At 29.7% G+C, this 21,138-nt stretch overlaps 1 protein-coding gene across 9 annotated transcripts in view; it reads left to right on the top strand.

The window, feature by feature from the left end:
• LOC129988041 (spondin-1-like) overlaps positions 1–21,138 on the top strand; it is a 265,373-nt gene that overhangs the window by 182,102 nt on the left and 62,133 nt on the right. For all 9 annotated transcript variants that reach the window (XM_056096128.1, XM_056096127.1, XM_056096132.1 and 6 more), the window contains exons 2-5: positions 12,997–13,118; positions 17,420–17,553; positions 18,925–18,998; positions 19,879–20,004. In XM_056096128.1, the coding sequence (XP_055952103.1) occupies positions 12,997–13,118; positions 17,420–17,553; positions 18,925–18,998; positions 19,879–20,004 (456 nt within the window). The remainder of the gene's footprint in view (positions 1–12,996; positions 13,119–17,419; positions 17,554–18,924; positions 18,999–19,878; positions 20,005–21,138) is intronic.

Here is a 21,138-nt window from a genome sequence, read left to right as displayed (position 1 = left end):
AGCATTTGTTTCTATGTTCATTATTTCAGAAATTATGCAAATTCTTGTATTTGCATGAATTACATTTCAGTGCTCTTTTAAATTTTTTTAAATATACCTCAAATTCTGCATTTAAAAAAAACAAATTTATAATAAAATCCCGAAATTAAAATGTACACATATTTTTTGCCCAAATTTAGTATAACAATTTCTTAAAATTTTCTGCAATTCCTTAACTAGAGAATAAGCTATCCTTTTATTTAGAAATATTCTATAGTTGTTATAGTCTTACACATTGGGAAAAAAAAGAAAATTTTCAAGTTATTTATCTGTAAGTGCTCATTAAAGAGTGAATTGAAAAACGGCTTATTTCATACTTCTGTAATTAGATAATATGTTTGTTTTATCTATCAATAAAAGTTTGAACATACATATCAATTTTGGCTTTTAATTGATACAGTTTTGTTTCATAGGTCTTTTTCAATATATTTTGCGCAAATAATTAAAAGATATAAATATTTTATATTGTTTTTCAAAAACGATCATCTGGAACGCAGTCACATACTTTAAGAAATACAGAAATAACATATTATAGAAACAATTCATTTTCAATCAAAAATGTTCTTTATTGTTTTTGCATATGTAATAGAAGGGGTGCTCATTTAATTCTGTTAAAGATTTCCAAAATAAATTGCCATAACTTAGTTAACGAAAATTATAATAGAAAATCTCCTGCACATTTTGAAGTGATTAAGAAAAAAATATAATTTGCTTCAGGCGTAAATCTATACTTATAATAAAGCTCAATGTGTGTGTGTGTGTGTGTGTGTGTGTGTGTGTGTGTGTGTGTGTGTGTGTGTGTGTGTTTGTGTGTGTGTGTGTGTGTGTGTGTGTGTGTGTGTGTGTTGGCGCTCTACAGGCCAGACCGTTTGACATACAGCTACCAAATTTGGTACATGTATACCTTGGAGGTTGAACCTTGAATGTGCACCTGGGGTTTCTTTTTTCGAATTTTTAATTAGAATTTTAATTATTAATTAAAAACTAACTTTCCCGCCAAAAAATCTTCCATTTTCTCCACCGCCAACTTTTCCGCCAAAAAAATCTTCCATTATCCCCAGCGCCAAACGAGAAAGACTTCAGTTTTTTTTTCTCCCAACAGTAATGAGGCTAGGGTTAAAATTTTTCGGCGGATTATTTCAATCGGTTCTGTTTATTTTCTTAATGTTTGATGCATTTAAAATTAAACATTGTTAATGAATCAATCTTTCAGATTCATTCTGAAGTACTTTTGAATTAAAATAAAACAGAATAAAGGAAATTAAAAATGTCTAATCCGCATAGCGTTACCCCAACTGGCGTAGAAAAAATCACGTATTTGCGTTACGTAACCGGCGAAGAAAATTCACGCATGCGCATTCTGTTCTGATTGTTGCCATGACAACGCTATCAATGGATGATTTAAATTATTTTTGGGTTAGTTGCATGCTTTTGTAAGTAAATTGTATTTATGTTAGTTATATATTTTTTGTATATGCTTATAGTTTTAAGTACATTGTTTTTTAAGTAGTTTTTTTAAAACCTGTTTTCAACCGTTTATTTTAAACGATTCGTTTTATTTTCTTAGTGTTTGATGCATTTAAATTTTAACATTGTTAATGAATCGATCTGCTCATAATGAATCTAAGAAAATTTTGTTGACTAACTCTTGAGATATTACATAAATTTAAAAAGATATTCTTTAGTGCCCATAAAGTTTAAACGCTGAGTGACTCTATTTTCAGCAATCAGATTATAAAAAAAATGCTTTGTTTCAGTAAAAAATATTATTATATTAATTGAAGATAAATTCTTTCCACTTTAATTTAAAGCATAAATTCTACGGGTGCTAACAGAAAATGAGAGAGATACATATTACGTTATGACTGAAGGCCTTTATAATATTATGAATGAATTATATGATAATCAAAATTTGAAGTTTTAAAATATTTTGATGAAGAAGCTATTAAAGTAGAAATTGCATAAAATATTTAATTATTAAAAGTTTAACGAACATTAAGATTGGCGAACCGGCTGGTCGCCAAAGGCGGCTAGTATATAATAAAATTAGAATTAAAATTAGAAATTTAGTTTCCTGGTATGGGGATCTTCACTATTTATAATGCTCTCGAACACTGAATTGAAAACTAATCTCTAAACTCTTAATTAAAGGTACACTCTTTTTTTTTTTTTTTTTTTTTTTTTTTTGGCTTTGATTTTACTTTTTTGTACTAAATATTTCTCCACAAAGGAGTCATTTAAATGTCGAATTTCCAGAAAGTGACATTGTTCTCAGAATAACTGAAATGGCAATTTTTTAAACCTAAATTTTGTGTAACCCATCGATAACACTTTTGGAAGCAGAACTACAATCCTATTTATTCCTTCTTGGCACATTTACATTATAAATATAGATAAAATGATATTTATTCCCTTTTTTATCACTTTGTGCAATAAACACAACATAGAAGAAACTTCCAGTTACTCTGATCATATGTCCCACTGAAGGGCAGGCACCTTAAATATAGGGAAAGTCAGCCATCTAACTCTCCGAACCGCCACGAAGGTACACAGATTTAAACCATAAAAACTGAATGATCTGACCGCCGCAACAGCAACATTGGCGGGAACTGTGGTTAAGTCCTAAGCGCCGCCACTGGCCACGGTACAACCCTCCCCGGAGGAAGTACGTCCCGTCATAGATGGGAGGAGTCAGATCCCCCACCTGTTAGTGTACCCTCCAGGGTGGCGAGATCCAACCACCATGCCGGAAACATCCCAGCCTCATTTCGAGGTGCCCCCTGGGGGTTCAAATATAGTGAAAAGAAGTTTCCTGTCTAAATAAGCATATTTTCGTTTTTCTGGTGTGTTTAATAGTTGTACGGGATTGAGTTGCCACCACATCAATATCAATTCGCTTCCCTTCGCTAGTTGGGAACGAATGAAGTTCACCATAATAATGGGGAGGGGTCATTTTGCATTCTTTTCCATTCCTGACTTATTATTGTGGCGAGCAAATAATTCATTTTTTCCAAGATGTCTTTGCAGGGTGGAGGTACTTGAGTTAATGGTTACTCTAATCTTGGAAAAGAAAAATGTTAAATCTAAGACTTTGCTTTGAATTTTACGTTTGCTGATTTATATAGCCATTTGTATTGAGTTGCGTAAAATATGAGCTGACTGCAAATAAAAAATTTGCGTAAGAAATAGCAACATTCAACAGAGGAAATTATTAAATTTTCTGCACCTTAACTTCTACTGATAATTTCATTTATTTACAAAAATAAATGCTATGTCAATAGCAAAACGTCTCATGTTTTTTTTTCACTGAAAACATAACAGGTAGCAATTTTCTTACAACATTTTATTAATTAAGATCTCTGTGGAGCTTTCTCTCTTAAAGCAAAGTACCAAAAAAAAAATTTTTTTTTGACAATGAAAATATAATTACAATTTCTTTGAATTATTTTTTCTTTTTGATATGGCTAATGAAAGGCGTAGAAACTAAAGCATTAAAACGATTAAATTTATTTTATTATTTTAAAAATCTAATGTTTCATTTAAAATTTTTAATGTTGAGCCCAGGTTCTTCATTTGCCATCTTAATTAAAATTTATTTTCAAATAAAATCGAATATAAGAAATTAAATATTCGCTAAAAAAAACCCATTAAATTCTCTGTCCCAGAACTTTGACAAAAAATGGTTTTTATTTACAAAAAAAAATATACCATTAGCTAAATATTTTTGACGATTTTTTTTTTCTTCTCCTAAAATAAAAGAGGTAACAAGTTTTATCAATTAAGGTTTATTATTACTTTCTTTTAACCATATGAAATATAAATGTAATTTCCTTTTTCTTTTCTTTTTTTTAACGTCTCTTGAAAGGTCTAGAAATTGGCACCTTTTAAATGGAGATGTTTATTATATTCTTTTAAAAATCTAAGGTTTCAATTTAAATTTCTAATTTCAATCCAAGTTTGCTAGTTAGCTAATTTAATTAAAATTTCTTTGCAAATAAAATCGTATTTTAAGAGATAATAATGTTTACTAAAGAAAATATCAAAATCCCTGTACCGTCACTTCAAAAAAAAATAATTTTACTTACAAAAAAAATGCAATGAATGCCAATAGCAAAAAGCCGTTGACGGGTTTTTTTTTGTTGTTGTTATTATTTGCTTGTGTTTACCTCTTAAAATATGACAGGTAACAATTTCCTTACAACATTTTATCAATTAAGATTCCTCTGGAATTTTCTGCCTTGATGTAGACAGTCAAAAAAACAAATTATTATTTTTTTTTTTTTTACAATTGAAATATAAATATAATTTATTTGATTTTTATTTTCTTTTTGAATGGCACTTGGGAGATCTAGAAAATGATAACTTCAAGACAGAGAAGTTTATTTTCTTCAATTCTCGAATTATTTTTGTTTTGGAAAAATTCCTCAAAACCATTTGTTTCTAGCGCAGCTTTTAAAAATAACGACATTTTTTTTGCTACTTTTTTCCCTTCGTTCGTCTCTTTTGTTATTTTTTAAAAATATTTTTACTATTTCCTTAATATCGACCTCGTTAAAATTCTTTTTCCCACAAAAACCCGAATAAAAAGTAATTATTAACGAAACGACTTACTTCTAGTATCTTTTTTTTTATGAAAACTTTCTGGATTTTAAACCATTTGTTTAAAATGAAGAGATGGAAACAAAATATTTAAGTTTTTTTCTGCCTTTAATATTTATTTAATCCTCGTGACTTTTTTTAAGATTCGAATTTATTTACAGTTTTCTTGACTGTCGCTTTGACTTTTTATGAATCTTTGTTTTTTTAAGATCGAATAATTCTTTAAAATTATTTTTCAAGAATGATATTGAATATTTTAATGAAAGTTAAAAAAGATTTCCTGTTAACAGCAAAATTATACTTGTATTTTGATTTTATATAACTTATTTCAAATACGCATTATTATTCAGTGTAGAGATATTTAAAAGGAATTTATTCAATCAGAGCGACAGAAAAACAGTTTTTACAGTAGATTTCGGTTTTTTAGGGATATTTAATTTCAGAATTTATAAGGGTACAGAGAACTTTAAAATGGGGGGAAAAAAGGGGGGATCATGAAATTTCCTTTTTTTTTCAACTCAGATATGCGCTGATGTGCTATTAAAATAGCATTATATAATGTAATGTTCCATAGAATACATGTTTATTGGGTTCAAATAAGTAAGCATATTTTTTTTTCTTACATATTAAAAAGGAGGGTGTTTCTTTTTCAGATTAAAATGTTTTTGAAATGTCCCAGGTGCCTTAATTCTTGTGAAAATTGTATAACATCTCTAATATAGATTTATGTTAAACATTAAAAGAAAACTTTTAAAAATATAAAATATGCATTTTGTGTTTTAAAAAGTAAGGAAAAATATTATTTTACCAAAATCTTAAGAATTTTAAAAATTAAAATTTTTAATTTTTTTAAAATTAGTTTATTTTATTTTTAAAGATAATTGATTCTAATATATAAGTTGAAATTTTTTTAAGTCAAAAAGATTATCAATAAAATGACTAGCGGCATTTACAAAAGTGCTCATTCCTTTAATATCTTAATTTTTCAAAATCACTTAATTTTTTATAAACTTAAGCATAAGAAATCTATGTATTTATAAGTTTTTTTTGTTTTTTTTTAGAAATTTTTTCTTTGGTGTTACCATAATATACAGTAACGGGTAACTAGTGCTTGATTCCTTGTTTAAAAATCCTTTTCATACCTTGTTCATAAATAGACTCAGAAGTAAAAAGAAATAGTATCAGTCTTTCAGAAGTCATAAACCGTTTTCACGGCTCATGGCAGCCAGTTATTTATGTAGCATAAACGATCGGATAATATTGTCTCAAATTTACTATATAAATTGCTTAATTGCGTAGTTGTAATAAATTGCTTCGATATAATTGTGATAATTGCGTGAAATGTTTTTCTCCTATTCTGTTTTATTATCGCATTTTTTAGAACTAGTACTCTTTTTTTACTCCATTTATTTTGTAAATAATTTCACTATTTTAAGGAATGCTTTACAAAAAAAAATCGATTTTTTTTATTGGCATATATGATAAATTGAATCTTTTCATATGTGCCTGTTAAGTTTTAGAATTGCATCTGCAGTTTTTATTAAGTTATTGAAAAATTATTGATTCATGACAGGAGAGTAAACAATGCTACCTCGCCCACTTTTCAGATCGTTCGCTAGAAAATACATCGATAAAAAAAAAATGGTTATTATTATTTTTCTGCTGCTCGCAAATGTATAATTAAATTGAAATTAAATAAATCAATAAGTTTTGTTTATATAAAGGGTTCCCTTAAAAAGAGTTAATATATTAAATTAGAGGATTTTTTTAGTTTTGTTTTCATTCGTTTACAATCTTCTCCATACTAAGGCTTTTAAAATAATGAAAACAACAATGTTCATTTTTATAAACGTTGTAATTTACATTTTTTATTTATGTTTGTTGCAGAAATATTCATTTAATCAATTATGGATATGTATTTATTGTTTTTTTTTTGTTATATTTAAAATTTGTGGAATATTGAACATTCGTTATTTTTTTTCTTTACACATTCATTATACAAATATAATATCTTTTCAATAAATGTTTGCAATTTTTTAACTTAAATAATTTATAATAAAATAATTAACATTTTGCAAAAGTTAGTCAAATTGGATGGTTTTTCTATATCATGATATTTATGATTGAAAAATTTAAATTAATTTTTTTATCATATTGTGCTTTTGCTTATATACTATTTTTCGAAAACCTAAGGCCTTTTTAAAAACTTTAAGTACGGATGGGAAAAATTTTGTTAATGTTCTGAAAGATATGTTTTAGGAAACTTACTATGAAATTAGCTCTAAGATGTGCATTATTTTTTTTTTGAAGTTCATAATAAAAATTAAAGCATTTTTGCAGACTTTTTCGTGTGTTCACGATAAAAATAATTAAAAAAATAAATGTCATTAGCAGGCGAAAAGTCATTGTAAGTTTTGTGTAGTGTATTGATAGCTACCTGGGAAAAAATTTATAGAAAAAAATCACCAGATTTAAAAATGCTTTGTACAATTTAAAAAAAAAAGTTAAAAAAATTAATTAAATTTTACGAAAACTTTAATAATAATTTAAAATTTTTTGTGGAGGAGAGTTACAGACTACTATTCTACATAAAATACAATTAAAATATAATATAATCCCAAACATTAAATTTCTTAAGTGTTTAGATGGTTCTGTGTGTTGTAATTATTCTGAACATTTCTTCACCTATTTTCTACTAATGGATATTCGTAAAGCTACATATTATTTCAAAATCATATAGAATTAAGCGGCTTATCTTTTCTTGATGCCTCAAAATCTATCAGTTGAACAATGAATAATATTAATTTAACCAATCAAAGCAGACCAATAATTAAAACAAATTTATAGATTATATTGTCTTTTGCACTCTACTTTGGTGCTGATGGATTTCTGTAATCATAATTTTTCTCATACACCCTGATTTTCAAGAGTTTCTAACAATATACACTTACTCTCAATAAAAATGATTTTTTTATTATTTTTGGAACTTAATAAATAATTCATAGATTGGTTTAATTAATTTTTGGTCTCATCCGAGAAGCGCCATCTGGTAAAATATTTAAGAAAATTTTGATTGCAAAAATGTATTAAATTGTTTAATTGATAAAAAATTGCTTTTATTAAATTCAAAATTGCTTTTATTAGCCACTATAACTTCGACTTTGCCTTAGTAATGTAAGAAAAAAAAATCAACAAATATACGTTAACGTCGAGTAATTATTTATATTCGATACATTAAGGCTTTAAAATTCTCAACTGCAATTAATTACTAATTCAAAAATTTCCGAAAAACGGCATTTTTAGTCTTTCGCATATATTAGAACAACTGTTTGGAGTTCCCATTAGAGAATTTGGCGATATATAAATTGGATGCTCGAAGATTTGAGTTGAGTTGTGTCGACCTACCCATACATACAAAGAAAGATAGACGAACACAACATACATATTTATATTTAATAGATATAGGGATTATAATATTATGAAATTTATATTAAAGCTCAAAAATGTATAATATTTCGCATCGTAGAGAAATGGTCTTTATTTCAGGTATTTTAAAGAAAATTTAGTTCACAGACATATTCATTTTATTCATTTATCCCTCTAGCTGAGTTTAACGCAATACATCAAATATAATAGCTTTACATATATTTTTCTTTATATATGTTAAGAAACCAGCATGATTTTCAAAACCAAATATTTTGTAAAAAATTGGGCGGCAAAATCGAAACGCTTTTGTCGCCCAATAAATTAACTCTATTTGGCACTGCGATCTCCAGTTGAAAATGCCTGATTTACAGCATTTTTTACTTAAAATCGTCTGCCAAGCGATAGTTAATAGAATAAAATAGTTTTTATTCCATGTATTTTAAAGCAAATTTTGTATTTTATTATACATACAAATTTGCATATTCATTTTATTCATTCATTACTCTAGCTGAGTTTAATGCAATACATCAAATATAAATAGCTTTGTATAAATTTTTACTTATATATGTTAAGAAATCGACTTGATTTTCCAAAACAGAATTACACGAAAAACTTGCGTCACCCAATAAATTAACTCCATCTGGCACAGCGATCTCTAGTTGAAAAATGTCTGACTTAAAGCATTTTTGACTTGAATCTTAAAATCGTCTGCCAAGTGATAGGGAACTCTTGAAGTGCAAACAACTCACCTCGAGACGGGAGAATGAATTTCCATTCAAGAGTTCTCGATTCTTTCATGCTCGAAGAAGGTTCCACCGTTTGATACGTCAGCGATTTTCAATATCCGATTCCGTCTTCGCTGGAGAAGGAAAGTAAGTTTTCTAGAATGTTGGAAGGCGCAATACACAAATACATGATGTTTTAGAATGTTTGTCAGACAGTTGAGAAGCCCGTTATCAAATGATAGTTTAGAAGGCATCGCCGTGAAAGTGACTCAACCAGTTCCTTTTTTGCTGTTCTGTGACCTAAGGCGCTTTACCGGAGACAATTTATGTCGTAGTTTTCTTTTCACAGGTTAAAGTATTTAGATGATTGACATGAATTCATTGTTTTGCCACAATTGCCACAATATTGCCATTGTTTTGCCACAATTGCATTGTTTGTCAATTCCAAAATATACTAAGCATACACTAACATTTAATTTGACTCAAAAATTATTTGAAATATATAAATAAATTTCATATATTTTGAAAAGTGTTTGCTTTTGTAGTGTAATAATTGCTCAATATGTGAATTTAACAGATGACACATGCAATATCTAAGTAGCAATTAATTTCCCCACCATTTAAAGTATTCCTTATTCATACCTTCGGGTAACTACTGATTGCAAGCATAGGAGATGTTTGGACATAGTTAGGACATATACAAATGAAGCAAAGATACAAGATATGATTTTAAATTGCTTGGATATTAATTATGCAGAACATACTTGTGGCATACCAATGTGCATCAATGGATAAGAATATATTCATAATCCCTGATTTAAAATGATCAGCTTAATAGATGTTGCCATTGTAACCAATTAAATTACACAAGGTAATTAAGTGTTAAGTATTTAGATTATTATATTGCTGTATCTCAAAAATTACAAAATAGGTGAAACATGCATAATCATTTTGATTCGCCTCAAAAATTATTTGAAATATATAAATAATTTTCGTATTCTTTGAATTCTAAAAGATGTTGTTTGCTTTTGTAGTGTAATAATTGCTCAATATGTGAATTTAACACATGATGAATGCAATATCCAAGTAGTAGTTAATTTCATTACCATTTAAAGCATTTCTTATTCATATCTTCAAGTAATTACTTATTTCAAACAAAGTAGAAGCGTAGTTTTAGTAGCAAATTTAAGCGTAGTTTAGAACATATACAAATGAATCAAAGATACAAGTATGACTTTAGATTGTTTGGATATTAGTTAGGCAGAACATACTTGTGGCATTCCATTGTACATCAATGGGTAAGAATATGTTCATAATCCCTGATGTAAAATGATCAGCTTAATAGATGTTGCCATTGTAACCAATTAAATCACATAAAGTAATTATTATGTACGAAAAAAAACTTTAAGCTTCCTCTAAATTTTGGGGCCGCGGTTGCCTGGTGGTAAGGTCTCGGCTCTTGATCCTTAGGGTTTCAAGTTCGAGACGCGATTCCACCGAAGAACCGTCATGTAAGGGGGTCTGTTGCACGTTAAATCCGTCAAGGCCAAACGTCCTCCCGCTGGTGTGGAGAGGAGGGTGCCAGCTCAGGTGTCGTCCACGTCATCTGACCGCAGTTCAAAATTACGAGGTCCGTCCCAAAATAGCCCTAGTGTTGCTTAAAACGGGACGCTAATATAACTAACTAACTCCACTAAATTTTGAAGAAGAAACACTTGACACTCTGCAACAGCTAAAAATGATTTTTATGACTTTGGTATATCCATGGTGGAATTTATCATTTAAAGTAATCTCTTCATGCTTATGTTCAAAATATAAAGAAGTAACCTGCATCAATTCAAGATTCGAATAAATTGTGCATCTTGCATTTACTGCTCACAGCGGTAAAAATTATTTTTCACTGATCACATTAGTTATTTATTATTTGCTTTGTATTTTCTTCCGTAACGTAATTCTATTTATTATATTGCAAATTAAATTTGAGTGGGAGTGGGATATGGCAGATCGCAAACTCGGATTCTTTTAATATATCGATTTTTTTATTAAAATTGTAACTATTTATAATAAAGGAAGCTTACATTATGTTGATATGCAATCATCAACTTCTTAGTTAATTAATTTATTCCTCAATAAGGATATCACTTATAAAAGATAAGAAAAAAAGGTAATATGCATTATGCAATGAAATATTACATGCTGTCATCTATAAAAATCTGCTGAAGCAATTTTGCTTTATTTCATACCTAAGGAATAATTTGTTCAGATAAAAAGTGGTTAGCAGTTCGTCAGTCTACATCGTTACACAAGAGCTGAAGAGACCAAAGTTTTTCCCTTCAGTAGTTTTACTATGTGATTTTGGTAGGGACATGTGTAAACTTAGGAAAGGGAAATTTAGGTATCTCTAAAAGTTTATCCCTTCACTCGGAGTTTGAGAAGATACTGAGACCGGCAGTTTTATTGAACGAGTGTAGAATTAATTAAATAAAAAGTGGGAATTGGATCAGGAAATAAGAGAACATTTTAGAATGAAGTTAATATGGGTTAAATTAAGATGAAAATTAGGAAATTAATTAAGATTTAAAGTATATTAGGAGATATCTTTGCATATATTATTATGAGCATGTTAGTAACCATTGCGTTCTTGAGAACTGTTAACATGAAAAAGAAAAAGAAATTCTCAGTATCAACCAATTTATTGTGATTTAAAATGATTGATAATGACATTACAAGCTCTCGGTCGGATTGATCGTAATGAAAATGAAAATGCATAAATGTATCCTGGATAAGAGGACTAAACGAAATCGACTCATTGAAGATCGTAGGTCCGAGTCGCATGCATGCTTTTATTTTCATTCCTATTTGAATGCTTTATTTTCAAATTAAGCGTAATAATTAAACGTTTTTTACTGATCCATACAAATTTAATATTAGGTAGACTCCTATAGGAAGACTACCTATTGCAATGGTTCTCATGACAAGACTTCAATGTCAAGTTAGTTAGTTAGTTAGTCAATGTCAAGACAACAAGAATATGGTGTTAGAAATGAAAAATCTCGGACGAGTTCATGAATGGCTCATGTAACTCAAAAGGGAGTGAAAATGGTGGGGAATTCAAATTTTCATTTCGTTGTAACTTTCTTAATATTGAAGACAGAAAAATAAATCCAATTGGCTAAATTAGTGTCTCATTCAGACGAACAACTTTTGTATTTAAAGTATTTCGATAACTGCAATATCTTTGTAATTAGAGACTGAAAAGTGATTTCCACGCCCTAATTTTGACAGTTTCTAACATCAACAATTTATGTTGCCAGATAATAACTCAGAAGTAAAGGAATCTGCCTTTGCCTTCCAGCTTGCAGAGATAAATATTTTTAATCCTTTCAGACTTAATGTAGCAAATGTGTTCGTGTGTGAATAATATCAAAATATTATTTTAGATACTTTAAACAAAGATTTGTTCGAGCAATTAAAGCCATTTTTTGAAAGGAAAACCAATCCTTCAAGAAAAATAAAGTGTTTATTTAATCTTCTCCTAATAGTATATTAAAATGCAGACAAAATTCATTAAAGTAAAATTATGCTTGGGCGCAGAGAGGACATTTGTAAAAAGTGAAAAAGTATGACGCACTGATACCAATACTCGAATGATGCTGGAATTTTAATTTCATTCAGTCTCATTTTTTTTATATTAGTCCCATTTTTAAAAAAATACTTTAGAATTGCTTTTTATTTCATATTTGTTAAGTCTTTTTTTTTTCGTATAATTTTCATTGTTTCTCTCTTTTAGAATTCTCTTTTTTTTTTTTTTTTTTTTTTTGCTTAAGATTTCTGATATAAAAAAATATTTTTCACATTTTTAGGGCAGTAACAAAAGTATGTTTCAAACAAAAAATTTAATTTCATTAAATTATATTTTATAATCTTTAATATATATTCCTTATTATAATTATTATTACTCGTGTAAAAGGGTTTTTTTTCTCAAGTTCAGAGGGTTCAAGTATGTTACATTCGGTCTCTCATTTTTCTACTTTTCTTTCATTACCTCTTTTTCTTTTCGAAAAAAAAATGAAATAATATGGTTTAGGCAATACAGTAAATTAATATATCATTAATGTTACGTAAAAATAATTTAATCCATGTTGATATACTGTAGATTTAACTGATTTCTGGATTTTGAAATATTCTTTTTTCTTCTGATTTGCAGTAACTCTGCAGGGATATACGACGCAATTTGCTGTGCAGAAGTTTATCGGCTTCATGTTGATCGTGGAGCCAAAAGAGATCAAAAATGACATAACAGCGAGACCAGATGTAGGATCTTTTCAGGTAACACTTTGCCGCCTCTTAATACTAATGATTTTATTTTGATACTTATGATATAATAAATGCAATATTTTTCATAAATGAAATAATTTGTTTTATAATGAAAGTGCAATCTATGTTTAAATATGGCTATTTTAAAATAATTCTTGATATTAAGCTGACATTTTGAAATCATGATAAATACAATGCTGACAAATTCTATATAACTTAAATATACCCTTTATAGGAAGAAAGTCCCCTGCTCTGGTAACAATAAAGCGTTGTTATACAAACAAATGCTCAGACCCATCTTAACTCATGGGTCGCAAATTTTGGTGCTGATTGTCAATACCCACCTCAAAAAGATATAGAAATTCTAAAATAATTTCTTATGAACTAAGACTAAGATCACTTGGTTTGGAAATTATCTATACAACTGGTAAAACACAGTAACCCATTTATCAATAAACAAATTTTATATACCCAGAATTACGGAATAAATGTCTATCTATATGCAAATATGAAATGGTTTCTGACTTTGAAATCCTCATAATATTTTCTTACCCTGCATTTGGCTCAAAAAATTGCTCAAGACTAAATTGTTGTCTTTATTCCTTTATTTGATGCATACTTAGGTACATATTCACATAATTATTATTCCAATAGTTCGTACACTCAATTAGAATAAAAGAGCCAAGACATTAAGACTCCACTATAAATCCAATTCAATAAAATATGATGGTTTGGAGGATACTATAAAAAAGAAGTGAATTTAAACTACTTTCTTTTATGTCATCCCTCATTATTTACACGGCCGGCGTCCTGGCATAGGGGTCGCGCGTCTTCCTCGTGATCTGGGCGTTCTGGGTTCGAATGCCGGTTCGGGCATGGTTGTTCTTCATCTGTGTTCTATCTGTTAGGTGTGTGAATGGGACCCCTGAAAAAAGGGGTTATGCATGCGAATGTGTGTGAGTTTCATGAGCTAGAAGTCAGACTTCTGTCCTCGGGTGCTCAGGAGTCTTTACCCTCAGAAGCTACTGCATCCCCTTTCCGTGGTAATCCATCAACATCATCATCATTATTTACACGGGCCGTGGTGGCCTGGTGACCTGGTGGTAAGGTCTCGGTTTCGGAACCGGTGGGCTTCAGGCTTGAGACTCGATTCCATCAAAGAACCGTCGTATAAGCGGGTTCGTTGCAAGTTAATCAGTCGGAGCCAAAAATCCTCTCGATGCTGTGGTGTTGAAGCTTGGATAGGGGGTAACAGCTTAGGTATCGTTCTCTTCACTGCTCAAAATTACGAGGTCCGTCCCGAAATAGCCCTTCTTTTGCTTTATAACGGGATATTAATATAGCTAAATTAAACTAAATTCATTGTACTCACACTAAACGTCCTCTAACGAGGCTTTTAAAAATCATTTCAGTTCAAAGCTGTACATTAAAACTCGAGTTGTATTTTTCGCAGTATTACTGACATTTTTATATTGCTTATATGAAAATATAGCAAAAAGGCTACAAATAGTGAATGCAGAAACAGCCAAAGTGGCCTGGCAGATTTCAAAATAGAAAGCCATGATTCAAGACCTAATGAATGGCCCAAAATCTACCATGTATCCAAAATCTACCAAGAGTTCCAAATTTATCACCATAGGTTATACGTCCTCACGTCAATATGGAATATATATTTGATGATATATCATCTGAAATATCCTCTGCAGTATCTGATTACGACTGAAAATTATATGAACTATCCAAAAATAATTTTCTTATAGTTTCAAATCGATATGTAAAAATAATTAAACAAAACAAACTATGTTCACAAAACACTCGAAATTCGAATAATCTCCTTAGACGGAATCCTGTTTAACTATTACTTTAAAAACTGTTTGACATTTTGTCCTGACATTATTTCTTTCGTCCTAGTTTGTAAACTGAGTCCTTCTGATTTTTTTCTGGTTCTTTCTTATTTAGTACCAGCATAAGGAGGAAAGACGAACCAAGAATCGTCGAATGTCGCGAAGTTGATTTTTTAATACATTCTTCAAGGTTATTGTAATTACCCGTTGAGAAAGGTGTCTTTTGAAAAAAAAAAGCTTTATTTTGATTTTAAAAAACGCTTTCTTTTGTTTTATAAGAAATATAAAGAAATAATTTTTAAAAAGCTCTAAGTTCGTGTTTCAGATTAATTCACCAAATCGTATCTTTTGAAAATCTATCTTTTATAGAATATACGGTAATGATAAAACATTATTAAAAAAGTGAAATGTTTTGCGTGATTTTAAATACGTTTGTAGTGAAAATTTTATCTTATAAAGTTTTTTTTTTTCTTTTCTTCTCCCATTTTCATCTTTTATGATTTAAAAATAATGGTACATAATTAGAATTATATGAGCTTTTATTAATTGATCTGTAAGGTAAACTTTTTTCGTTCATTATTGTTTTAAAAGAAAAAGTCGCAATTTCTTACTTGTCCAGGACATCCATATGTCCGCACATGATAATAGGAACAATATGATTCAAAATTAAAAAATAAATGTATATGAGAAATTTGATGAAAATTTCTACCACCAGGATTTTATCTGTATTCACCAAATTTATATCATAACATTAACAAAATCTGGCAACGGATTAATTTTTTTGTCCATCCATCTATTCATGAGTATTTGAATGCAATTATTCAAATTTGCAAGAACTTGTATTAAATTTGGTATATCGTCTGCAGAAAAAGATTCTAAATTTGTATCAAATTTTCGTCACAATTAGGTCAAAGTTAAATTCACTTTATAGATAATTCATTGTTTGTTGGTTACACACTTTATTAGTTTCTCAGTTAAATGTTACAAAATGTTGCTACTACTACAAATCCTTACATTTATAATTAAAATATTATTTCCTTGCCATTGGGAATGTTCATGGTGGTTTGGGATAATCACAATTAAGAGGTTTAATAGATACGATCATGCTCTTTAAACCACATAACATTTTTCCCCTCCAATGGAGACATTGGAGAATGTTTTCTTTTATACTATCATAGAGCGTATCAGTTTTAGAAGTTAGCAGATTTAGATATTTATTTATTTTGTGATACGCAAAAATTAAGCAAAAAATATTTTTAAATTATTACAAAATACATAATACTGATGATACAGAATTATTAGTAATAAATTTTTCACTACAACTTGTGGCAAGATGTTGGCAAATAAGCTATAATGTTTTTGTTTTTTTGTTTAATTTGTTTAAACGGATTTAAATTTTGTTCCCCAGTGGAAAATAAGTTAAAAGTTAGAGTTTCGTTTCCTTTTCCATTTTTATGAGTTCAAAGCTCGCTGCATTACCTGTTATTACAATTCATATTATTACAATTTACAAAGAGTTTATCCATTAATTATTTTAGGAAACAAAAATTACGCCACAAGAGTTTTTTTCCTCATATGAACTAAGGACATGTCAGTTGTATTTGTTTCTGTTGGTAATTTTGCAATTCACAAAAATTAAACGGATTGAAGTTAATTCTTTCTTTTTATTCGAGCTAAGTAATACATAATATTAACTTATAGAATTATAAATACGGAGAAACGGAGGATGTCGGATAATTTATAGACACATTACAAAATTATGTAAAACAAACTAAGAATTGTCAGATTAAGAATATGGAAGTGTTTTCGATGCTACATATTACTAAAATAGCTCTTTCTTTTAAGACATTATTATTTCTCAGAATCCGATTGGTGATCTATGCATGCCTTGATGACGATTTAATGAAGAAATTTCACTATGTATATTGTGTGGTTTTCAGATTCAAGTTGTATAGATTTATTTTTATCTGGGGTCACGGAAAGATTTTTTGTTTCACGTGCCTTGCAGTAATTTGAAAAATTTAAAACAGCCTTTAACAGCTGTTATTCATTTTTTAACTCTTCAAGCAGTAACTCCTCTATCGCTTGGACTTACTATGGATCAGAGGATCTCCCTTTGAGAGTTATTGTTTTTAGCATTTCCAGGTGCAAGTAGTTACAGACATTCTTTTCTATACTTTAAAGTTTGTATTTTCCATAAATTTTACAATCTGTCCGAGGAATCGCGTACATTCCATATTAAATATTGTTAAAGTAGGGATAATAATAAAAATCATACTAAATAGTAAAAAAAGGAAATAATTAAATAAATATATATCCATATCATGAGTGCAACAAATGAATAATATATAAATTCTTGGGCATTTAAATGTTGTATTCGTTGAAGAAAAACGACTAATCTATTAGAAGATCATTTGTTCTAAACCAAGAAAAATAGTTGTAAGTCATTGTTGTGTTATGTTCTTACAGTTATTTGGAGACGCCATGTGCAAGTATTCAGAGGAGTGTCCGAATGCCATAGTGCATGCTTCTCTCATTCCTAAGCAGGACATCCAGGTGATGTGGAAGGCGCCACCTGCTGGAACGGGATGCGTCGTCTTCAAGTGAGTACACACCATCTTTAGTGAATGATTAGAATATGCAATCTAGAATAAGCCAATCAAACCTAAGACTGACAGTTTTCAGATAAATCAAATTTAAAATGAATATGCACAGCTGAAATATTATTTAATCTCTAATTAAACTTTTTCTGTGTTTCAATCAAAATAAATAGTGTTTTAAAAGCACGTATCAACCAGCATAATAAAAACAGCGAATAATTTTTTCGTGGAATATTATTTATTGTCTTGAATAAAAAACACATACGTAATTGCTAAATTCTGATGCATTCGGAAGCAAATTTAGAGTCAATTAAAAAAATCTTATCTTTAGAAGTCAATTTAACTAAAAGCATGTGAAAAATTCTTTCAATTCAAACTGACATTTCCATCAATATGCATCCTTTATGCTTTTTAAATAAATACTTTCGTCAACGGAGTAGGATAAAGTGTGTTAAAAGTGGAGGGTAAAGAAAACAATCTACAGAAAACAGGCAGTCATTGTCAAATTTATTATTTTAAAGGCATGCTGAAATTTTTTAGGATTTTTGTATCATAAGCATTATTACTCAACTAAAGTTGTTGATTTTTTATTTAGTGACATTCTTTTAGTATTGTTTGGCTACATTTTATGTTATATGATATTTTGTCATGGAACCTTTACTTTATCAGTTTTGTGTTCTTGTAAATAAGTGCGTGCGTGCCTTGTGAGTGTGTGTGTGGGGGGGGGGGTGCGTGCGTGCTACTTTTTTATCTAATTATTTCTAACACGCGCTTAACAAAACTGCCGCCTCCGTCGTCTCATACCGGGAACAAAGGGATAAATATCCTTAACACTTGGTAATCTTTTTAAAAGGTACCTAAGATACTCTTGCCTAAATCGACACATGGCAAAGAATTCCCTATCAGAATCACATAGTAAAATTACTGAAGGGACAAATTTCTTTCGTCTTTAACTTCGGTGATTGTCTCTAGACAAGAAGAATCGAAATAGATAAAATCTTCTGCGCCAAATTTTGTGGACCATCTTTAGTTTTGACGCTGTTGTAGAGCATTTCGCCACGTTTTTTCATGTGACGAAATGCTCAGTTCAGCCTTCCATCTTACCCTTACTATATTCCTTCACAAACTCTCGATTGTTTTTTAAATAGAACTATCAACTTTATAATGAAACTAACTACTCTAACTATCAACTTTATAATAAAATAACATTAATATAGATGAGAATAGTTCGTCAAAAGCAACTATTGCCATCTGTTGAACGAAATATTTCTTGAATTTCCAGACATCCTGTTATTACTAAAATGTTCCTTATAAAAGTTATACAAAACCCTTATTCCCTCATTAAAAAATTATTTTTCTTGTCTCTTTTTACAGGGCCATGGTTCAAGAGAACAGAGAACTTTGGTACATGGACGAAGGTGGTCTTATTCGAGAATTGTGTGAGGAAGGTAATATTAAAATCATTTATCAAATATCAGCTATTCTTATGATTTAATAAATTTAAATTATAATATTAAATTTTGATTTGCAGTAACATGATACTGACAATACATCTGATCTTATCACATGTTTATTAAATTTGGCGAAGAGAGGCTGAATTCTATTTAATCTGTTTTATAACAAAGACCAGCCAAAACTAGATCGGAAATTCTAAAATATGTCACTTTCACATTTGTGGAATTTAGAGTTAGAAATGCAATATCTGTGGAGAGAAAGCCACTTTTTTGCTTAACACTAGAGCTTTCGAACCAGTCAAAATGGCTGGTCCATATGTAGTAGTTCAAATATTAAAAGGATATATTCCTCAAGATATTTCATATTCTTGCAAATGACGTTATCAGTAATGAATTTATACCGTACAGGATTTGTAAATAGATTTGTACTCCACTAATCTCTATTTTTGCATTTGCTTTCGATTTCTTTGAAGATAGATGTTTCACATTTAAAACTTTGATCGAGTAGTCCTATGATTTTAGCATATCCTTTACAATATCACTCTTTGTAAGCCACATTTGCAGGACACTTCTTGTATCTTTCTTGCACCCTCTACATGTTTCCTATTTTATCCCCCTCCTTGTTGTCTTGATTTCTGTCAAGCGAATGCATATGAAAATTCATTGAATTGTACATAACATAGTTATACTTTTCTTAATATTTCAGTGCAAAATTTATGTCTATATGTATTTATTATTATACATTATATCATTCTGAATACCCACCTTTCTTACCATGTAACTATTACTGTACACACAATGTAAAATTCATAAGATTTGCCTTTATATTTGAAACTATCTGGTTTAGAGTGTTTGAAAAATGCTTGTTTTATAGAACAGGAAAACCAAGACGAACAACCTGAGATCATCGAGGACTGCTGTGCCTGCGACGAAGCCAAATACGAGCTCACCTTCGAAGGCTTATGGTCCAGACACACCCATCCCAAGGATTTCCCAGGAAGTGAGCAAAGTCTTTTCTAATACTGACTTTCGATTTTAATTAGTTCTCAGATTAACGTATTTAGAAAACAATATTATTAAAAAATAAATCCAATATGTTTATGGTGAAATGTATAACAGAATCAGCAATAGATAACGACGCTTTATTCTACGAAACACAAACAAAAAGTACACAAAACAATACTTGCAGAAATCAACAACACACAAGCAGTAAATTGTTATTAAACAGTCACAATAGCGTAAAACGCTCAGAGATAACAGGCTGGAGATCAACCTTCTAAAGAGACACTTCGTTCAACTACTCGTGTCTGACTCGACTCGGCTCTGGGTTTCATATTTGTCAGAATTGGCTCTCTAACAAACGTTGGAATTTGAATCCTAATGGAAATTGTGCAGATTCTCGAATATTCGGGATCTTTCATTTTTGCCGTCAAATTGCCACATGATTGCAAGTTTGTTAAGGCGAAAAAACCTCGGAACTCGAATCTTAATGGATCAAAAAGTTTCACCAACCCTAGAACTCGAGTCACCAAGATTCTCAAACATGTGGAATCATTCATTTTTTTTTCCGCCAAATTCAACTTTAAATGATCGCCAAGTTTACCACTAAGACTGGAGGTCATTGACCGGCATTCTATTCAGCATCCGTTAAAGCTATCTGCAAAATGCTACTCCTAATCAAAAAGTTCACCGAAGGGGACAGCAATATTACAAATTTGTAATAATACTAAATAGCTGTTCTAAATGCACTTCATTGATTCATTTATACATTTGATTATGGCATCTTTTCGATTTATTTCCAGACTAAGGTTAATAAAGGTATTTTCTTAAAAGGGCTAATTTGGCGGAAAGTAATTATTTTATGAGAAGTTACACACATAGAGACAAAGTGAGATAGTGAAAATGTGTTATTTTCAGGATTATTAAAGGTAACTATACATTCTATTAAAAAAATTAAGTGGAATTCTAACCTTTTTAGAGTATTTTACGTGTACACCAATATACAAGATGGTAAAAAAATCCTCTTTTAAATTGTATCGACTGCAATTCAGATACAAAATTTGAAAATACTTCCACAATTTTTGAAACGAACTGTGTTTATATGCAACGGAAAAAATATATTTAATATAAGAGG

The sequence above is a fragment of the Argiope bruennichi genome, chromosome 10, assembly GCF_947563725.1.
Source record: "Argiope bruennichi chromosome 10, qqArgBrue1.1, whole genome shotgun sequence".
NCBI lineage: Eukaryota > Metazoa > Arthropoda > Arachnida > Araneae > Araneidae > Argiope > Argiope bruennichi.
Note: the sequence above shows the minus strand (reverse complement) of the source record. Positions and strands in the feature narration are given on the sequence as shown.